Below are 21850 nucleotides of genomic sequence, written 5' to 3' on the forward strand. Positions count from 1 at the left end.
CGATCGTAGAGATGCTGGATGTAGTCCTGTGGAACGGCTTGCCATGCCATTTCCACCTGGCGCCTCAGTTGGACCAGCGTTCGTGCTGGACGTGCAGACCGCGTGAGACGACGCTTCATCCAGTCCCAAACATGCTCAATGAGGGACAGATCCGGAGATCTTGCTGGCCAGGGTAGTTGACTTACACCTTCTAGAGCACGTTGGGTGGCACGGGATACATGCGGACGTGCATTGTCCTGTTGGAACAGCAAGTTCCCTTGCCGGTCTAGGAATGGTAGAACGATGGGTTCGATGACAGTTTGTATGTACCGTGCACTATTCAGTGTCCCCTCGACGATCACCAGTGGTGTACGGCCAGTGTAGGAGATCGCTCCCCACACCATGATGCCGGGTGTTGGCCCTGTGTGCCTCGGTCGTATGCAGTCCTGATTGTGGCGCTCACCTGCACGGCGCCAAACACGCATACGACCATCATTGGCACCAAGGCAGAAACGACTCTCATCGCTGAAGACGACACGTCTCCATTCGTCCCTCCATTCACGCCAGTCGCGACACCACTGGAGGCGGGCTGCACGATGTTGGGGCGTGAGCGGAAGACGGCCTAACGGTGTGTGGGACCGTAGCCCAGCTTCATGGAGACGGTTGCGAATGGTCCTCGCCGATACCCCAGGAGGAACAGTGTCCCTAATTTGCTGGGAAGTGGCGGTGCGGTCCCCTACGGCACTGCGTAGGATCCTACGGTCTTGGCGTGCATCCGTGCGTTGCTGCGGTCCGGTCCCAGGTCGACGGGCACGTGCACCTTCCGCCGACCACTAGCGACAACATCGATGTACTGTGGAGACCTCACGCCCCACGTGTTGAGCAATTCGGCGGTACGTCCACCCGGCCTCCCGCATGCCCACTATACGCCCTCGCTCAAAGTCCGTCAACTGCACATACGGTTCACGTCCACGCTGTCGCGGCATGCTACCAGTGTTAAAGACTGCGATGGAGCTCCGTATGCCACGGCAAACTGGCTGACACTGACGGCGGTGGTGCACAAATGCTGCGCAGCTAGCGCCATTCGGCGGCCAACACCGCGGTTCCTGGTGTGTCCGCTGTGCCGTGCGTGTGATCATTGCTTGTACAGCCCTCTCGCAGTGTCCGGAGCAAGTATGGTGGGTCTGACACACCGGTGTCAATGTGTTCTTTTTTTCATTTCCAGGAGTGTATATGTGTATGTGTGTGTGTGTGTGTGTGTGTGTGTGTGTGTGTGTTTGTTTGTTACATACCTATCGACCATTGCATGCCTCTTCTGTTCAGTGGGCTGTTACCTTTAATCCTGAATTGTACGCTTTTATTTTCTATCTTTAGTCATTAACTGCGACATCTCACACTTCCACACGGTAAAATTATTGTATAAGTAAAATCAACTGTTTATGCACATTTTATATACAGTGTTAATGACTAAATATTCTAGTTTTTTCCTTGTACCCAACATGCCTTAAATCTAGTGAAGTTTTGTGTGGATTAAATACACTAATCTTCACATGGTAAAGAGATACATTTGACCTACAGCCTCCATCCTAACAATATCTATATGAGTGTTGGCTGAAATACCATTTAATAGGAATGTGTGTACATGTGCTAATGTCTAATGACTGCTTTGAGTTTTATTTACAACCACTTATTCTCAACTACATCTCTCAGACATCTGTTTATCTTCATGCATGGAGCAAGTCTCCAAATGAGATCGACACAATAGCCCCTTTCAAATTCTGTCAGGTGCTGACAACGCTGTCTTAAATCACTATGCGGCATCTATGTGTCCTTCACAGTGATCATTCAACATCTGATGCTGTTCACAGCTCGTATATACCCTACCAGGCCTGATAATAACACTAAACATGAACAATACTAATACAATACGGTGACTATTTTGCCTTTCACAGAGAATTGCAGCTCTAATGTTTTACATAGCCACCAACAGCATGTACGTGTACGAAGTTACATTGACATCTGTCTGTGGCTTCTGTATGATTTACATTTTTGTCAGGACTATATTTTTTGATGTATGATGGATTTTATATTTCATCTGGGTATATATTATTGTACTTAGTGTTTTAAGAAGAATATTATACACATGTCCACACTTTCTAGAAAATGATTCTTGTTCTGTGCACATGTTTATGATCATGTTACAGTATGTAACACTCTGTTTTCTTCCTCAGCAGTTGCTGCACATATGTGCTGCACTTGCTTTGGTAATGGAAACAAGTCATAATTTGCTTCATTTCTATCAACTTTTTTGTTGTCACTTACTTGTCATTACACTTACCGTTTATGGCAGTCTGAATAATTTTATGAGACTTTTTCTCACGAAACCTCATATTCATTCTGTAGAATATGCATTTAAATATTACTTGTCTGGTGGAGTGAGAGATGAAGTGATGGTTTAACATTCAGAACAAATAAAAATCTGACCTGCTGCATTGAAACCTTTTAAGCATCTGTTAACACTGCTCCAAAATATGAGTGTGTTCTACATTAGATGGCATGGTTTCAACCAATTTCAAAACTTTTCAGCCTGAAGACACTCAAGCAAAATCTGAGACAATATTCAACCACTTCTCTGAACATGTGATGAATAGAATGAGATTTTCACTCTGCAGCGGAGTGTGCGCTGATATGAAACTTCCTGGCAGATTAAAACTGTGTGCCCGACCGAGACTCGAACTCGGGACCTTTGCCTTTCGCGGGCAAGTGCTCTACCAACTCAGCTACCGAAGCACGACTCACGCCCGGTACTCCCAGCTTTACTTCTGCCAGTACCTCGTCTCCTACCTTCCAAACTTTACAGAAGCTCTCCTGCGAACCTTGCAGAACTAGCACTCCTGAAAGAAAGGATATTGCGGACACATGGCTTAGCCACAGCCTGGGGGATGTTTCCAGAATGAGATTTTCACTCTGCAGCGGAGTGTGCGCTGATATGAAACTTCCTGGCAGATTAAAACTGTGTGCCCGACCGGTGGTGTTACAGTGTGGTCGTGTTTTTCATGGAGGGGGCTTGCACCCCTTGTTTTGCATGGCATTAAAGCTAAGGGCGGGCTAACACCATATTGAATTCCAGCATTACCAATGAAGAGTGCCACGAACTTGTAAGTCATTTTCAACTAGGTGTCCAGATACTTCTGATCACATAGTGTATGTGATTATTAAATGATGTTTGGGGCTGTGAGTTCACTGTCCACTGAGACAAAGGGAATGTTAAATTGCAATTAAACCAAGGATGTCTAGAAAATAAATCAACTGGATGTGAAAAGCACTTCGTAGTGTTGATAAAGAGCAGTCTTGCAGTAAAACACAATTGTTTGCAGATAAACAAGTCATTTTTCCAAATCATATGAAGATGAAAGCATTAAACCACAGATCACTAGCACAACCTAAGACACACAGGTATCTGTGTATCTCTCGTGTACCTGAATACCAAATGAGAAACAAATTGAAATCCCCAATGGACACTCATTACCATCATCAATAAGAACAAACTATTTCATAGACACAATGCTGGTTTCTACTTAAATGCGCTCTCAGTCTGCATTCCAAATTAATATTAAAGGAAACTAAAACTTCAGACTTCATTTATATCAGGAACTTATAATGAAAAGAGAAAATTTTCCTTTGTAATAATAATGGAGGAGTTACATTGGAAAACAAGTACATCTTCCATGACATGTATACAATATATTATACCCTAAAGTATGAACATAAAAATCTTCCGTGATTGTGAAATTATTTTGCATTTCGTACTGTTGTTTGCAGCAGCAGACTCTCCTTCCTTCTTGAAGCTGTTCTCAGCAACATCCCCATCTCCCTCAGCTGCTTCTTCTTCACTGTCACTAGGAAACCCATCAGATGCTGAGCCAGAATCACTGCTCACATCAGGAGGGCTGCTGTCTTCACTGAGCCCCTCTACAGCTCTAATTTTCAACTTGTTGTCTTCTGACCGAGAACTTACCTATAACATACATTTTTTGCATGCATATGTGGTCAAATTTAAATTGGCTCTCATGTGTAAATTTTGATCAATTCTATTTTTGTAAGTATTCAGACATGTTCACCACATTTATATTTAGTTATGCTGAAAGATCACACTTAAAGACTAACTTTATACAAACTCCAGTTACTGTCCAGATTTTAAACTATTATGTGAGAACCAATGTATATAACAGAAATAATAAGTCTATGCACAGCTATAGCAAAGGCACCTTTCCCAGAGTATACAAGATGCACTAATATAATAATTATCCATATATAACACAATTTTTGGGATGTTCTCATACAGCAGTAAATTTCAATTGTAAAGTTTATTCCAGAAGCCATTGTCATCTTGCTAGTTACACTGAAGCATACACCGCTGTTAATCATAATGTTCCATACATGAATGGAATGGAAAAAAAGCCCTCACAAATGATACAATGGACTGCCATGGACTTCACAGTGGTTTGCAGAGTGTGGATATGGATGTAGATATGAACTTCAGGCTACTTTAATCTGATATTTGTATGCCTTACGTAGAAAGATTTCTCACGGTGGGGAGGGGAAAGAAACCACTAAATTAATTTCTGTGGGAAATTTGTATTTCTTCGTGTTGTTTCCAGCCGCATATTCTCCTTTCTTCTTGAAGCTATTCTCAGCAATATCCCCATCTCCCTCACCATTGAGAATGTCTGGACATGGTAAAAATAAAGTATGTGTAAATTGTAAGGGCGAAATATCAAAGCTAAATGAACATATTTCCAGTTTACAGTTTATAACTGGTGCACAAAAGGTGGATCTAAATAAACTCCAATCTGGAAATATGAGACACTGACTAAGCAAGACGACTCAGCCTCCTCAAAGAAGTGGAAAATAGTGATGAAAGGAAACTGTTTCAGAAGGGTTTTTTTTTTTTTTCCAAGTGGGGGGAGGAGGGGGGGAGGGGGTGGAAGAAAGAAAAAAGAAAGAAAGAAACTTTATTGCACAAAATCTCTTCTGGTGTACCTTCTGCCACGTATTCAGAGAACATGCTGGAAAAAGTTGCGAAGTTGGAGAATGAATTCCAGGAAGTAAACAAACTGTTTTTAATTGGAACTAGGTCAAAATTGGAAAACACTTCACCAGAAAATGTGTTTAAAATCCTGCAAATAAATGCTTCTGACTCCTAAACAACCAAGCAAACTGCATTTTCAGTGAACTTGGAAACTGACCAAAATTTAAAACATCTGCAATGAAAAAACAATTATAGTTAGAAGACATGCAGGACTCTAAAGCCTCAAAGTGCAGAAAACACGATGCACAAAAAGAATATGTGTTGTGTGACAGTGACAGCTGTTAAATTTCAGCAGTGTTGATGGAAAAATATAATTTCAGGGCATCTGGTTTCAGAAACCCAGGGACTCCAGTATGCCAACGGCCTTGCCGCAGTGGTAACACCAGTTCCCGTCAGATCACCGAAGTTACGCGCTGTCAGGCTGGGCTATCACTTGGATGAGTGACCATCTGGCCTGCCGAGCGCTGTTAGCAAGCGGGGTGCACTCAGCCCTTGTGCAGTAATTTGAGGAGCTACTCAATTGAGATGTAGCGGTTCCGGTCTCAGAAACTGACATACAGCCAGGGAGTGGTGTGCTGACCACATGCCCCTCCGTATCCACATCTGGGGATGCCAATGTGCTGAGAATGACGTGGGGGGCCGGTCGTACCATTGGGCCTTTATGACCTGTTCGGGAGGAGTTTAGTCATTATTTAGGGGCTTCATTAAACAAAATAATGAACCTAACAAAATTAACTAATATAACTAGCTTGAATAAGGATGATTTTGTCGTGCTGTTGGGAAGATCAAATCATGTCTCTGACGTAAAACAATAACACAGATACGTTTAATTAATTTAATCCATATAGTTGTATTTGTTGTGACTATTCCACATTGCCATTAATTACCATCTGGTATGAGTGAACCGCAAAAATTACTGTTGCGCACAAGTGTACCACTGAAATATGTACTCAGTTCGAGAATGTCACTATTATAAAAATAAACAGCTTGGTCCATGGACTTAATTTAAAGGGTCAGGAAAGGAGTTACTAGCCGATGAAGTATTTACTTGTACTATGAGGAACAATGTGGCTAACATGGTAAGTGGCAAACAGATTCAAATTACAAAGTGTTTAGTGCAACTTGCAAACAATAATGTCATCAGTCAGACACAAATTACCACCAGAAGTCAACTCGTCTATTGATAGTCACCAACAAGTAGAAGCCACATACAACAAAGACACAAAAGATTTTTTATGGTAAGCAGATATTAGAAATGCCGTCAGATAAAGAAATAAACATCATTTCAACTAAAGTGCCCAAAAACCCAAATTTTGTTATATTGCATCAGTACCTTAATAAGGTAATGAAGATGTTGGAAGCACTACTCCAATGTAAACTAAAAGTAGGTATGATTTGCATTACTGAAAGTTGGCTATGAAATGACGAAGTAAAATTAATCTTAATAGGAGGGTGTACACCAGAGACTTATTTTAGCAGAGTTCTCCAAACATAGTGTTATCTTTGTGAGAGAGCAGATTAACTTCTGCAAGTTGGCCCAATTGAAAAAGATTTTCTGTTGCTAATTTGTCAGAACTTAATTTCAAAATTATTAACATACATCGAGCACAAAGTGAAATTCTGCCAGTCTTCATGTCCAAGCTAGATGTTTTGCTGGACAGGATCACTGCATTGAATATGAAGCTTTGTAGTGATTTAAACACTGAGTCTCTAAAAGACAACTACACTATATATGCTTTAATAAATACAACCAACACATCCAATGCAATTCCTACAGTATACTGACCAGTAAGAACAAAATAGTATACAAATTTCATCAATAAGCAAACATTAATCATTGGCACAAGTTACAAATTCAAATGTAGAGTACTGAGCATCGGTTATAATGTTCATAAGAGAGAGCTACTATGTACGGAGATGACAGCAAGTAGCAGCAGTTGCAAAAAAGTAGTTAAAAAAAGTATTTTTTCTGAAGACAAAATTAGAATTTTTAATTTCTTACCAACTAAGGAAAACTGGAAAGTATTTCCATTCAGAACCATGTTGATAGCATGTACACGAGTTTTCAAAATCTCCCAATGTACTATTTCAATGTAGCATTTCCTACAGAAGTAAAAATATTAAAACCAAGAACAGCTAGCAATGGGTAATTAAAGGAATAAATATTTCCAATAAGAAAAACAGATTTCTCCAATATTTCTGTAAAAAACCTAGAGTTGCCCAAGAATTTGCAGATTATTCTGGAGTCTACAAAATAATCTGTGGTAGAATAGTCAGACATGCTAAAATGGTGTGGAATGACAATTTGATCAGAAATTTATTGAACAAAATGAGAGCTATGTGAAGAGTTATAAAGAAAGCAATCTGTAGCTCAGTACCAAAAAGAAAGAATGTATCATTAACACTAGAGGTGCTGCTAAAGAAGGTTCTTCTCATATAATAGCAAAAAAGTGACCTGTGTCACAATCAAGTCCTTTTCAAAACTTCTATAACAACTTTTTTATAACAAATAAATATTCACCTCTTAGCATCTAACAACGTGATTTTAAAAATTCTAAATCTACAAAAACAGCTATATTTGAAATCTTAGACTGCACTTCAAATCCCTTGTTCACACAGAATAACTGTAAATATTTTTCTATAACATCCAAAAGTCTCCAGTCTCCTTGACCTTAAAATCTTGCTTGAAAAATAACAAATAAAAAGTTAAATAGGTTCAGCACATAGCTGAACCCAAATGGATGCAGGCAAAAAGTATCATTTCAGTTTGAGATCAATATTGTGAATGAAAAAAGAAATAATTCTTTATTTTCCACTGAATTCCCAATCAAATATTGCACTCCTCCTGACTCAGTCCTAGGACAACTACTCTTCTTGATTTATGTGGGTGACCCTGTTGAATAAATGAGTTGCCAAAAAACTATCCTATTTTCTGAGGACAGCAGCATATTGCTCACTGTATCCACCCCAGAGATCCTGCAGTCAACAGCAGAAAGTTCTATCAAAGGACTTTGGGGGTGGTTCATTAAAAACAAACTCATTGTAAATACCAAAGAAACTCTATGTTCCAACTTTCATTTAATTCCACCAACTAGCCAGATGTCTATTCAGATAAGTTTCAAATTTTTCTGATCTGTGGGTTCAGCAAGACATAAAATAGGACACACATAAATAACTTGTCAATGAAACTCTTATCTGTTTGCTATGGTCCAAGAATATTAAATTGTACAACAAGCAAAGAGCACAATTGCTTTACGATGCAAAAAAGAGCTACAATAATAATTTGAGGCCTTAAAAAATAGTGTCCTATAACTTTCACTTTTGTGGGCATGCAGCATCATGGTGTGTCACAAATCACAATGAATCAACATCCCTAAGAAAGTGTACAAGACATTCTTCAGAATGTCTTGAAGAAGAGAAAAGCGTGTGCAAAGTTTGTCCTGCATACCTCGAATCTCTAGCAAAAACTACAACATATGGACAGCTGCCACAACTTGATTGAAATGCAAAACTGTGTACAATTCTTTTCTGGAAAAAAATCATAACTGGTGATGAGGGTTGGTGTTAGCAATATGAACCTACCACAAAACAACAAAGTGCACAAATTCACATGACAGGTCAACACTTTGACAACATAACTAACATTCAGGACAATGTGACATGCGAGCTGAATAACATCCCCAGGAAGTACTTTGACAGTTTCATGTGCTTGCGTGAACATAGTGTGTGTTGTGCTCACAGGGAAAGGGGGGAGACTGTAGAAAACCTGAAGCATTAACACCACCATCTTAACTTTTCTCTATTTTTTATCAATCTAACCTCAAACCTTTTTGGACTGCCATGGTACTATACAATTAGACACCAGAGGAGATAAAAATTACTACATATCCAATACTTAAATTGAAATTAAAGGCATTTTTAATAAAGTACTTTCACTATTCTGTAAATAATTGCTGAATATGTAAAAACAAATGTTTCCTAAAGAATTACTGATAAACTTAGATAGTAGGTACAGGTATCTACTTTTAATCTGAACAATAGTACTGAGCAAAGGCTGGATTGGTCACTAATCAAAAGTCATGCTTCAAAAATTGAATGACTTTATTGCTCATATTATAAAGCATTTCGGATTTAGTCATCTGCAGATATCTGTTAAGAAACAGTAAAGACACTAGAAAATTACACAACAGAATCAGAATAGTGAAATACAGTAGCAACTCTTAGTTGTACACACAAGGTACTTCAGGAAAAAACATTCCTATGAGCAACAAGCTGCACATAGATATAAAGGTTACACGATAACAATCATAAGTACACGAGAGAAAAAAAAATCTTACCATGAAACTTACAGGTGAACATTCATGCCAGATGGTAATACAGTAATGATGGTGGCACCATACTTCATCAAAATTGACAACATAGCCCGCCACAAGTGTAGATGCACATAATTCTAACACTATGAAAAGTTACAGTTACGCAGTACAAAAGGGTGCTTGTGACAGTTGTAAAGTTGATATAACAACACTAAAGGATTGAACTGCAAGCCTACAATTCACAATCAATTCTTTAAGAAGAGACATTGATGCACTGAAGAAAGAAAACTGGGGCGTACAATCCAAACAAAACAAGTGAAGAGGTGCAAGACAAATGTGATAAATCATCTGAATGGATAAAAATGATGCATAAAGGTAGTGTTTTATCCACAAAAAGGTCAAATAAATCTGCAACAATAGTTACAATCTCTGATAATACCAAATATTATTTTCTGCAAAGTGACTGTAATAACTACTGTACTACAAAAGATTGTGATTTGAAAATAAATGAACCTTTTGGAAACAATGTCAACAAGAAACATGAATCATCAAGAAGAAATAGTAGTGTACTTTTACTAGCAGACAGCCATGGAAGAAAGCGATCTAATATTTTACAAAATAAAAATCATGACATAACAGTGACTGGTGTAGTGAAACCTGGGGCGGGTACCAGACATGTTGTAGATGCTGATTCTCAAAAGAAAATAACATAAGCTAATGACGTTATCATTTGCATGACAGGATTGAACAACGCAGCTAAAAATGAAGCAGAGGTTTGTGTGCAAAATTTATATAAATTTCTAGACAAGAATAAATCTAGAAACACAATAGTTGTTACAGTACCTCACAGGCATGATTTGATTTACAGTTTATATACAAACGAAAAAGTCAGGAATATAAACATTAAAATAAAGGAACTGAGTTCAGAATACGATAAATGTGAAGTACTAGACATAAGTAAGCTGCATCAAAACTTGGAAACATGAAAGGCACTTGAATTATGAAGAGAAACTGTTTGCATGTGATCGCATCAATGAAATAATTAAACATCAACTTTCGAAAAATAAAACTGTCTATCAGCTTCCTGTATGTCCTGCCAAAAACATTGACAAAAGTAACATGAGCAAGAGAGAAGAAACAGTTATTTCAAAATGCTCAGATACCTTTTCAGGCCAAAGTACACAGTTTCAGATAAAAAAACACCACACTATGTAACAAGTAAGTCTCAAATCCCAAAGTTATTCACAAATTTCTTGGTGTTTCATTAAAATGTGCAGTCACTGACAAATAAAGTGAGTGAACTTCAACTTCTTCTACAAACTGAACTAAAATTTGTTACTATACTGTACATAACAGAAGATTGGCTTGAAGAAGAAAAACTAAAAATGTTGAGTCTGCAAAATCTTGTATTAAGGCAGCTATTTCTGTAGAACTATATAGACCCATGGAGGAAGCTGTGTGTGGCTATATAGTGGTATAAAATTTGCACCTATTCATTTCCCAAAAGATATACCTAAGGAAAGAGTTCTAGAAATATATGGAGTTGGATTAGTAGCTGAAAATGTAGCTATTATTTGCATGTATAGGGCCCCAACAGGCATTATACCTACAATGTTAACAAGTATGGAATCATACCTCCACATCTTAAAAAAAAAGGTGCAAAAATCTCATTGTGTATGGGAATTTTAATATTAACTTCCTGAAAGAATCAAAACAAAAACTGATCTTTTGACACTCCTTTTAATTTAAAGCCTAAAATAGAAGCAGCAACATGGATAACAGCAACATCGGTGTCAACCATTGCCCAAATATTTACAAATATGTGTTGTACATACAATATACAAACTTTCAATACAAGCTTTGGGGGTAAAAATGCACAAATAAATTCTGTAGAACTAAAAAATCATTGTCAACTTTCAAAACTGTTCAGCTGTTGTTCGGGGCTACAGGGAACAAAATATAAATTCTTTCTGTATTTCTGAATCAGGAAAAAATGGGAAGTAGAATTGCAGTCACAAATCGAAAGTTTGATGCTTTCAGAACGAAAGCTTTAAACAAATGCTCAGCAATAGCAAAACCCTTTGCAGATGTTTGTAATTCCTCACTGGCTACTGAGATTTTTCATGAAAAGTTAAATCTGCAAAAGTGAGGAATCTGTTTAAAAAGGGTCAAAGAACAGAGGTAAAAATTACAGACCAATCTCCCTATTGTCTGGCTTTTCTAAAATATTGGAAAAAATATTTTGTAATAGACTTGTTCATTTTATAAAAGAAAATAACCTCTTCTCAGAACCATAGCACAGTTTCTGTAAATGTAGGTCCTCAGAAAGTGCCGTCTTTGATTTTATAAATGAAGCCCTGACCTCAGTAGACCATAAACAACACTCAGCTGCTATATTTTTGGACCTCACCAAAGCTTTTGATGCCATTAACCATAAACTACTACTCTCAAAATTGGAACATGTAGGTGTCAGGGGACTGGGACACAATTGGATATAATAATACCTGAACAACAAACAACAAATAGTGGAGCTTAAATGTCAAGGAGGAGACAACATAACACACATATTTGTAACGGAAACAAAACGTTAAATATGGTGTGCCCCAAGGTTCCATTCAAGGTCCAATCTTGTTCCTGCTGTTTATAAATGACAGAGTCAGTAACCCCTTCCCAGACATGTATAAAATTTGCAGATGACACCAACATTCTGATACAAAGGAAGACTGTAGAGGAACTGGAGAATGAAATCAAAGTATGCATGTTACACATAGTCAATTGATTCTCCAGAAACATTCTTATCATAAATGTGGAAAAGACAGTATGCATTTACATACAACATAAAGGATACACGCCTCAAACCCCAGGATAATGTTATCTGGCAAACAAACTGAAACTGTAAACAGCACCAAATTTCTTGGAATATGGTTCCAAGAAAACCTAATGTGGGACGAACACATAAATTTCATCAACAAGAAATTAAGCACCACTTGCTGTTTCATGAAAGTTCTTACTGGTTGCATGACACAACAAATGATAAGAACTACATACTGTGCACAGGTGGAATCACTGTTGACATATAGCACAATTTTTTGGGGCAACTCAGTTGCCAGCAGAAGTTGCTTCATTGTCCAAAAAAGAATTATACGGACCATAGAAAATGTAACTAGTATAAGCTCATGCAGGCCACTATTTAAGAACGTACAAATTCTTCCACTATCTTGCTTATACATTTTGGGAGTTACATGATTCATTAAAAAAAAATAATGGACACTGAAGACCAAATAGTGCAAAAAAATGAAACAGTTCATAAGTACAATACACAACAGAAAATGGAACTGCATAGTGAATACGCAAAAACAAAATTCAGACAAGGTGGACCCCTACTAGCATGGAAAAAAACCTTACACAAAGTACTACACCACACTCAAAAACAAAAAAAATTTAGGAATTCTAAAATAGCTCTAAAAATGTATCTTTTTAATAAACTGTGTTATAGTGTTGGTGAATATATACACTCTTAAACTATATATAAGCTAGTGAAGCTAGCTGCTTTCTCAAATCTGGATGAGTTCCAGTAGAATACTGCAGTCAGTAACACGATCAGTGTTAGTGTATGTCATTTAATTGTAAATATTTTCTAGTCTTTCAATTTGTGTCATTTGTACAAATGTAAAAGCTGTAAACTATAGTCATGAAGAGGCCACAAAAACTGTAAATATTACCCCACATTTTTAATTAATAAAAGTAATTGTTATTAATTCATCAGAAATGTGTCATGATTTAATGAAGATTTGTTTCTTTTAAAACAAAAAAGACAGTAATCGGTATAGACATCTGCTTACAGTTTTATGCATGTAAACTTCTTTATATTGTAGTAGATATGCAATTCATAATAATCACACATAAATTCACATTGTCTCATCTCATCATCCCACAAAAATTGACTTGTCCCATATCAATTTGTAACTATGCGCAAAAATAATGAAACGGACCAATAAAACAATCACTCAATCAATCAATAAAATTACAACAGTAAGAAAGACTGCAAATTTTTTATTTATTTATTTATTTATTTATTTTTATTTAAAACAAGAACAGCAAATAACAAAGCTGTGTGGCACAATATTAGCAAATGTGGCACTGTATGTTTTCCAGATTGACAGTGAATTTTATTTATGAAGAATAACAGAGATGAGTACATAATAAACATTTAACAACAAAATAATTACAGAATGAGATGACGCAGTGGTTAGCACATGGACTCGCATTCAGGAGGACGACAATCTAAACCCTTGTTCGGGCATCCTAATTTAGGTTTTCCGTGATATCCCTAAATCATTTCAGGCAAATGCTGGGATTGCTCTTCTGAGAGGGCACGGCCGATTTCCTTCCCCATCCTTCCCTAATGCAATGGGACTGACGGCCTTATTGTTTGGTCCCCTCCTCCAAATCAACAAACCAACCAACAAAATAATTAAAAAGTTTAAAATGTAAAATAAAAACCAATAAATGGAGCAATATTGGCTGCCATCACATGGTAGAGTAGTAGCAACATTGGTGCCACACATCATCGCAACTGACAATGACTATGATAAAGGTTAAACAACAAAATATAAAATTATGATGCAAATAAGAAAACAAATTAACACAGCCATATTAGTTGATGTCGGCTTGTAATAAAAACTAACAAATGAAAGAACCACAAGAGCTACAATGAGTGTCTTTACAAAAATCGCAAATTCATGGAAATGGAATAAACAAAATAAATGTCCCGTGATACAAAAAAGCAAATCTTTCCAAAATACATAAATGTTCAGTTTGCTACTGCCAGTATAAAAAAAGTTAAGACATATACAAATGAGAATAAAATACAATGTCAATGCAAACTGGACTTTCATGTTTAGATACAAACTGTTTGTAGAACAGTAACAACAGTATGCAAAGTGTTCATAGCAGGAAGGGAAATGTAGTGGACCAAGAAGGTGTTACAGTACAAATAACAAATCACATTATGCAGAGCAAAGCATTGAAAAATGACAAGATCTGTGTTTATAATACTGATACAAATGTTCTATGAATAACTTGTATCTCAACACAAAATCCAGTTTGCATCGACTATTTCATTCTCATTTGTATATGTCTTAAGTTTTTATACCAGCATGTCTCTTGGAAGGGTTTGCGTCTATGTATCATGGTACATTTATTTTGTTTATTCTAATCCTATGTGTTTATAATTTTTGTAAAGACACTCACCCCATCTCTATACAGCTCTGTTAATTTGTTTTCTTGTTTGCATTGTAATTTTATATTATTTGTAGTTCAGCCTTTATCATATCCATTGTCAACTGTGATGATGTACAGTGTCAATGCTGCTACTACTCTGCACCTGATGGCAGCCAATTGGGCTTCATTTATTGGTTTTTATAGACATTTTAAAATTTCTAATTATTTTGTTGTTGTTATTATGTACTCATGTCTGCTCATCCTCATAAATAAAATTACTGTCAATATTGATGATGTACAGAACCACATTTGTTACTATTCTGCAACCTGATGGCCACCATGCAACTTTGTTCTTTGCTGTTCTTGTTTTAAACTAAAAACTATTTTGCAGTTTCCTTACTTCTATAATTTTAGTATAGATACTTGACTTTGTATTTTTATGATTTCATTTTCTGGACTATGTTGTCAACTAAGATGAAGTATGACAGCACCATCTCCCAGGAATGTTTACCTCTTAGTTTCTTGTTAAGATTTTTTCACGAGTCTGCTCATGATTGTTACATACACTTCTTTTAACCTTTATATCTATGTGCAGCATGTAGCTCCTAGACATGTTTTTGCCTGAAGTACCTTATTTGCACAAGTGAGAGTTGCTCCTGTATTTTACTATTCTGATTCTCTTTTGTAATTTCCTAGTATATTTATTATTTTTTACCACATATCTGAAGATAGCTAAATCTGAAATGCATAATATTATGAGCAATAAAAAGTCATTTTATTTTTGAAGCATGACTTCTTGATTAGTGACCAGTCCAGCCTTTATGCACTACTATTGTCCATTTTCAACATGGTCATCTGCCGCGTTCACCACTTTATGTCACAACTGTGTCAATTTTAATTTGCCTACTTATTTTATTAATACTATACACTTCTGTATCCTTAGTTTCACCTGTCCTTACACTTTTTTTTGGCTATTATTAAATACAGCTGCTGTACCTTTCTTTTGATGTTCCCAATTCACTTGCACAATTTGTGCTGTGTGATAAAACAGGGCCAATGAAAAATCAACCAATCATGAACCCACAGTTCCCAGGAAGAAAGTAAGAAAAGTGACATGTTCTGGAAGTTTCACTGTACACATAAATAACAGATTTCACTTGCAGCCAGCACAGGATTGGACAAATGTTTCAGCTTGAGACATGAGCAGAAACTGGCAGTAGACTTTATTACAATTTACAAACCTGGGACAAACAAATATTGTGGAGAAGAAGGCATTGCTACTTGGCAGTAGCCACAGGTGAGGAAGAAAACTCTCAACTGCAAGAGATGTTTGGGACAAAGTCCCAAAACACACAGCTCTTCGATCCTAGTACAGGACCCAATCAGTAACAGGAGTCTGACTTATTATACAAGGACTTCATACAATAGCATCATGCAAGGATAGTGGGTGGGAACTTACGATGGCTGACATGCCACACACTTTACTAACCAACTGGTGGAACTATTTGTAGATAGTGTTTTACTAAATTTTGCCAGAACTGTGAAGCGAAGGTTGGTTCACCACAGCAACATGACAAAATCGTGAAATTTAAGGGAATAATAAAAGAAACCTAAATCTGGATGACTGGATCTCAGTGGACTTCACTTCACTGAAATGTGAATTGCATGCCTTGACCACTGCACCACTTCTCCTAGACATACTGTATGAACCAATTGCCAACCATTCTTGATAGCTACTGCAGAAGACTTCCATTCCATGTCACATGTAGATATCAGTGACAAAGCAGATTACAAGTAGGAGACAGATCACTGTTCTCATTGTCATGCTGCTCTCTAAAAGCCACTAGTCACAATAATGGATGTATGAGGTCACTTACAATGGTGCAAAAGATTGGAGCAAGAGATGGTTTTATGAACTGACAAACTGTGATACATAGCGTGAATCTCACTTGTGAGGCTGGAAGAAGCCTAAATAATGGTATTTATCTGAGCATCTTGTCACAGCAGTGAAATTTGCTTTTAGTGGAGGTATTTTGAATGTCTGGGAACATTTGTTTCTGGTTTGGACCTGACCCATTAGATATGATGACTGATAAAATGAATAAGCATAGTCACAATGTCTTTTAAATGATGACATATTTGTCATGAAAAGCAATGGTTTTGAATCCAGTATTTTCTGTGGCAGCAAATACTGCATTTTGGTTCAAAGAAATTACATTGTATTTACTTTAAATGCACACTCCAAGCCCTGACTGGAGACCCACTGACAATCTTTGCGGTGAGCAAAAGGGTGAGTTTTGTGTCAGCTTGTAACACTTATGTTTGATATTGGTGGTATTTGCTTCATGTAACTCCTATGTTTTCCTGTGTATAATGCAATATCCCTGTTACTACATTCTTTGGATGTCAAATGCAAATAATTGTTCTTATTTTGTGTAAAGTTGTTTAAAAAGAATTAGTTTCTGAATGTAATTTTCAAAATTATGTTCTTTTATAATGAATGAATGTTATAAGTTATGTATAAGATTGGTTCATGCACAGAGTACATAGGTTTATACATACATAAAAACTAGAGGGAAGTACCTCCACAATGAAACACAGTAGTGTGGACGGTATAAGGCAGTTTGCATGAAGTACTGTATGCAGTCACTGTGAGAGAGAGTTGATGGCTAGCTTGCAAATGGTGAACATCTTGAGTACTAAAGGAGGCAAGGACAGCAGCAAAATTGAAGTAATTATGCCTCAGATGAGGATATGTAGTAACTATTAGGTCATGACATTTACTGGTTTGCTCTGAATCATAAAATTCTGAAACCAAGGAGACAGTTTATAGAGCAATTTTACATCAAGAGCCACAATCAGATATAACAATTTCTTATTAGCGCCACATAAAACTGCCACAGCCACCACTTACACTACATTTTCATGGACCAGTAAGTTCCTTAACATATAAATACTGAGTAACTCAATTCTGACCTTGTGTTAAGAACACTCATTTATTCTTGAGTCTTTCATGTGGACAGGTTCCTATTCCTAGTGATGCAACAAAGCCAAGTGTCCAAATTCTAATAAACTGCAGAATGATTACTGTCATAATAATAAACTGCAGAATGATTACTGTCGTAAAATTGTTATATAATTATGTGGCGCCATAATTTTCTCAAGTGTTTAATTAATCTTTGTATGAAATGTTCCACATGTTCAGCAAAAGTATTGTGAAAGAATAGTTGCTAAGATACATTATTCAGTTTTCATTCTAACTGAAACCTTTGCTCAGTATTGAAGCAGTGGAATGGAGTTGTGATTATGAGAAATATTTATAGGTCATTATAGTTTAAAGGCCAACACAACTATTCTGTACTTTGCAGGTTTGTAACAGCGCTTTTATTCTGATATTTCCATTTGTGGATGCATCCTTACTACACCTGGTCAGAAGTGTTTTTACTAAAGTCAGTTAACACACAGTATAGTTTATGAGCCCCCACTTAATATTGAGCCAGTAGTTCTGTAATTCTTACAATGACAGTTTTTATGATGTGCTGTATTGCTTCAAGAGACAGCTGTGTTCTTATAAACATAAATGACCACAACTCAGCAAGACTGTAACTCACTCAGGCTCCCGTAGCTTCTCTTATGTTCTGTATAGTTCAAGGGCCTATATGTTCCACATATCAGTTAGCATAACAGTTTGATGATCATTTCTCTATTACTGTCATGAAATAGTAAAGTGTTAAAGCCACCTAATGTCCAATTTAACTGTGCTTCTTCCTTATTAAGTGTTACTGTGTAATGCACATTATATTTCTTGCTTTGAAACAGAAAGTGTGTGTTAGAGAGAGAGAGTTGCTACCAAAACATTTCAGTTTTTATCTCTGTTGCTCATTAACAACTAGTTCACAAGTGCTTTCTAGATTGTGCTATCTTTTCATATCCATTTTGCAAAACAGATTTCAATTAAAATAAAGTCATATACAACATTCAATTTTCTTTCTTAACAGTATATTTACTTGGGATCACTTTGCTAATTAGGCTGGCAAGAATTTTTCTTTCAGTTGATTTACACTACTAAAGTTTTACTTTACAACCAAAACAATACTGGTTCAATTCCCATTAAAACAACTGCCACTCCCTGCCAATAAGTAATATTTCTGGTGACAAAAAAGTCTGATTCCTTCTCATTGGTACACAATGATGGTCAACTTTAATTCCTATCATAGGAATAACATTATCAACGATCAGCTCACACAGTAATAACGGTACTTTTAAAAGTTCAATTCACTTGAATATCTGCCAACTATCAACCATACTTCAGAAAGAATGAAATTACATTCTGACTTCATTATATATGAACTTAATACAAAGCCATTCACAATTATTAAGTACTGTAATAGTGTAAAAAAGTCCTAAATTTATTAGATACATGGTTGACATCTTTGAAACAAAAAAGAATTCGACTATTGAGACTTTTGATCACATGGTGTATTTCCAGATAAAAGAGTGTAATAGAGATTCCACAGATGAAAAGTGTGGCCTCCAACATGCTGTGTTTTGCAGTTAAATGAGGCACTGGCTCTCACAAACCATTAACTAAGCAAAAACCTGTCAGGGTATATTTTGATCCAAGAAACTCTACCTCTCAATAATGGAAGCAAAGACTACCTTGACTGTAATGAATGAACATCGCATGGAATTCCACTTGCTCAATATTAACATTGCACTCACTGTTTAATGATCATATTGATACTTCAAGCACAAAATTAACATAGTATTCAAAGTAACAGCAGCCTGCAGGGACACATCGACCTTTGTAACTGATGTAAAAACAAACAACCACAAACTGTCTGCTGTTCGATTTATTGAGTAGTTTCACTCATCAGCTGTGAGCATCATCAGATATTCATTGCCCTAGTGGCAACATGTTGGAGGTTAAAAACATTGCTCATCATTATTTTCAAAATGAAATGTTGGAGTGAGGAGTTGTGTTGGGTGGAGTAGGCAAAAGGAAAAAGTAGCATGGGAGCAAGGAGGTGGGGAATGGAATGGAGGACTGGAGGGAGAAAACTGGGAGGGGGATATAGCAAGAAAATGTTATAGGAATGTGGCACTCATGAGCCCACCTTGGTGCAGGCAAGGGAGTCTGTGTGCAGCACATGACTAAGTGGGGAAGTGATCTGGGAGGAAGTGTTTGGTGGGGATGGGGTAGAACAGAGGAATAGGGAGATTGCAAAGAGATTTATGAAGTGAAGTGGCATCCATAAGCACATGAATGAAGGTGGGTCTTGGGCAAGAGCTAGTGGATATTGAGGCCAGGAGGACTGTGGGTACTAAAGACATGTTGTAAAGACAGTTCCCATCTATGCAGTTCAGAGAAGCTGATAATACATGGTGGGGAGCCACACGACACAATCCGAGGAGTAGCCAGTGCAGTCTAGCACATACTGACATTATCAGCCATTGTGAGGCCAGTTTTACTATGGGTAGTTGGTAGCCATGCCTACAGTAAAAAGCTTTACAGATGTTACAGCAGAACTGGTATATGACATGACTACGTTCACAGGTGACCCTGTCACTCATAGGGCAGGATATGTTTGTGATGTGTCTGGAATAAGAGCTATGGCATCTGGTGCACACGACATGTCTTCCACCTGTTTTTGCACTGGATTATGGCCCATGTGGCAAGGGTTCAGGGTTTTCAGGGTTAAGTGAGCCATAATAATGGACCAGGACATGTCATAGGATGGGTGGGCAACAGAATACCACTTTGATAAAGGAAGGATGTTCCTCAATTTATGAGTTAGATTAGCTTGCAGAGGTTATCTGTTTATTTATTTTGTTATAATTTTCACCATAAAATTCTATACCAGACATCATTTCTCTACATTAGATTTTGTTCAAAGTTTCTAATCTGCCATCACATAACTAAATGCATTAACTTCCTTAAAATTACACACTTAGCTGTTACGTTGACCTTACAGTTCTCCTCATATTCATCCCATCATTTCCTTTAACACCGTTTCTACTTATTTTAGCATTGCCTATGCTATTTCTGCCATCTTCAAACACTTTTATCAGAATCCTGGATATGTAACTGTACACCCTTTGAGAGTCTCAATGTCAGTAACTGAAGTGCTTTTGGCCATTAAAACTGAATTTCTCTTCTATCTGATGACAGCTGGTTGTATACTACAACCACAGGAAGAGGAAATATATCTAGTCACACATAGTGAGCACTTCTGTTGGCATAATATCAGGTCACAAAAAAACTAATGTTTTATTTTGTGATCTGAACATGCCACAGTGCAGTACCTTGTAAAACTTTACATGAGAACAAAGTAGTCTAATTTTCAGCAACTGTCAAACACTGTAAGACTTGTGGAAGGTGTAGTCACCTCAAAAGAAAAAAAAACATATACATAAATTACCAACTATGTTTATGAGGATGGAAATAAATATGTTCAAACAGTGACAAACCCATGAACTACAACAGAATTAAAAAGGTGAAAGGAGTGTATTCTAAACCATCTAGCACATCTGAAATGCATTTCTTAAACATGTTAAGTTTTATCTGATGGTTTCTGTGCAACTCTGAATCCCTATACCAGCCAGCCTATTAAAAATAGTGCTGACAGTTCAGAACTTGTGTGTAGTAATTATTACTTCAAATAATTAATAATTTAAGTGTAATTGTTCAACAACATACTTAAGAAGTAAACACAGAATCTATATTTCCACATGTATTGTATAGTTTTAATTCTCATACTTGTCAATATATTTAAGAGTTATGCGCATGAAACAGCTTAGGAACCCTGCATACCACCAAGAATTTGAGAATTATGTTAAGATAGCTCAAGTGCTGTGGAATTTAGTGTACACACCGACTGCAATAATTTTAAATAAAATTAGATTAAGGAGAAGAGGAAAACTGTTACCGATTTAGTGCAGGCATCTAATAAACAAGGATACAGGACAGAGAATTATTGTTAGACTAACTACAAAAAATTTGCGTTCAGTATAAATTTCCAAACAAGATACTGAAGTCACAGGTATTTTGGTGATTAGAATGTTGTCCTTTAGTGATCAGATACTTTTACCAGAAACCATTTACTGATGCATTTGGGTTCTGAGAGAGAGACTGTCAGTTACAAGCCTACAAAAAAAGAAAGTTAGGCTACTGATTGTAGTCAGATTGGTATATAACTACATTTTGGAGGTAGTCCTATGTTCTTTGAGGAAGTGTAATGCC

The 21850-nt window shown here is 36.9% G+C and overlaps 1 protein-coding gene across 1 annotated transcript in view; it reads right to left on the minus strand.

The window, feature by feature from the left end:
- LOC126469996 (bromodomain adjacent to zinc finger domain protein 2B-like) overlaps positions 1-21850 on the minus strand; it is a 296201-nt gene that overhangs the window by 229437 nt on the left and 44914 nt on the right. Inside the window, exon 9 of the mRNA XM_050097452.1 lies at positions 3790-3997. Within this exon, the coding sequence (XP_049953409.1) occupies positions 3790-3997 (208 nt within the window). The remainder of the gene's footprint in view (positions 1-3789; positions 3998-21850) is intronic.

Source organism: Schistocerca serialis, chromosome 3 (genome assembly GCF_023864345.2).
Source record: "Schistocerca serialis cubense isolate TAMUIC-IGC-003099 chromosome 3, iqSchSeri2.2, whole genome shotgun sequence".
NCBI lineage: Eukaryota > Metazoa > Arthropoda > Insecta > Orthoptera > Acrididae > Schistocerca > Schistocerca serialis.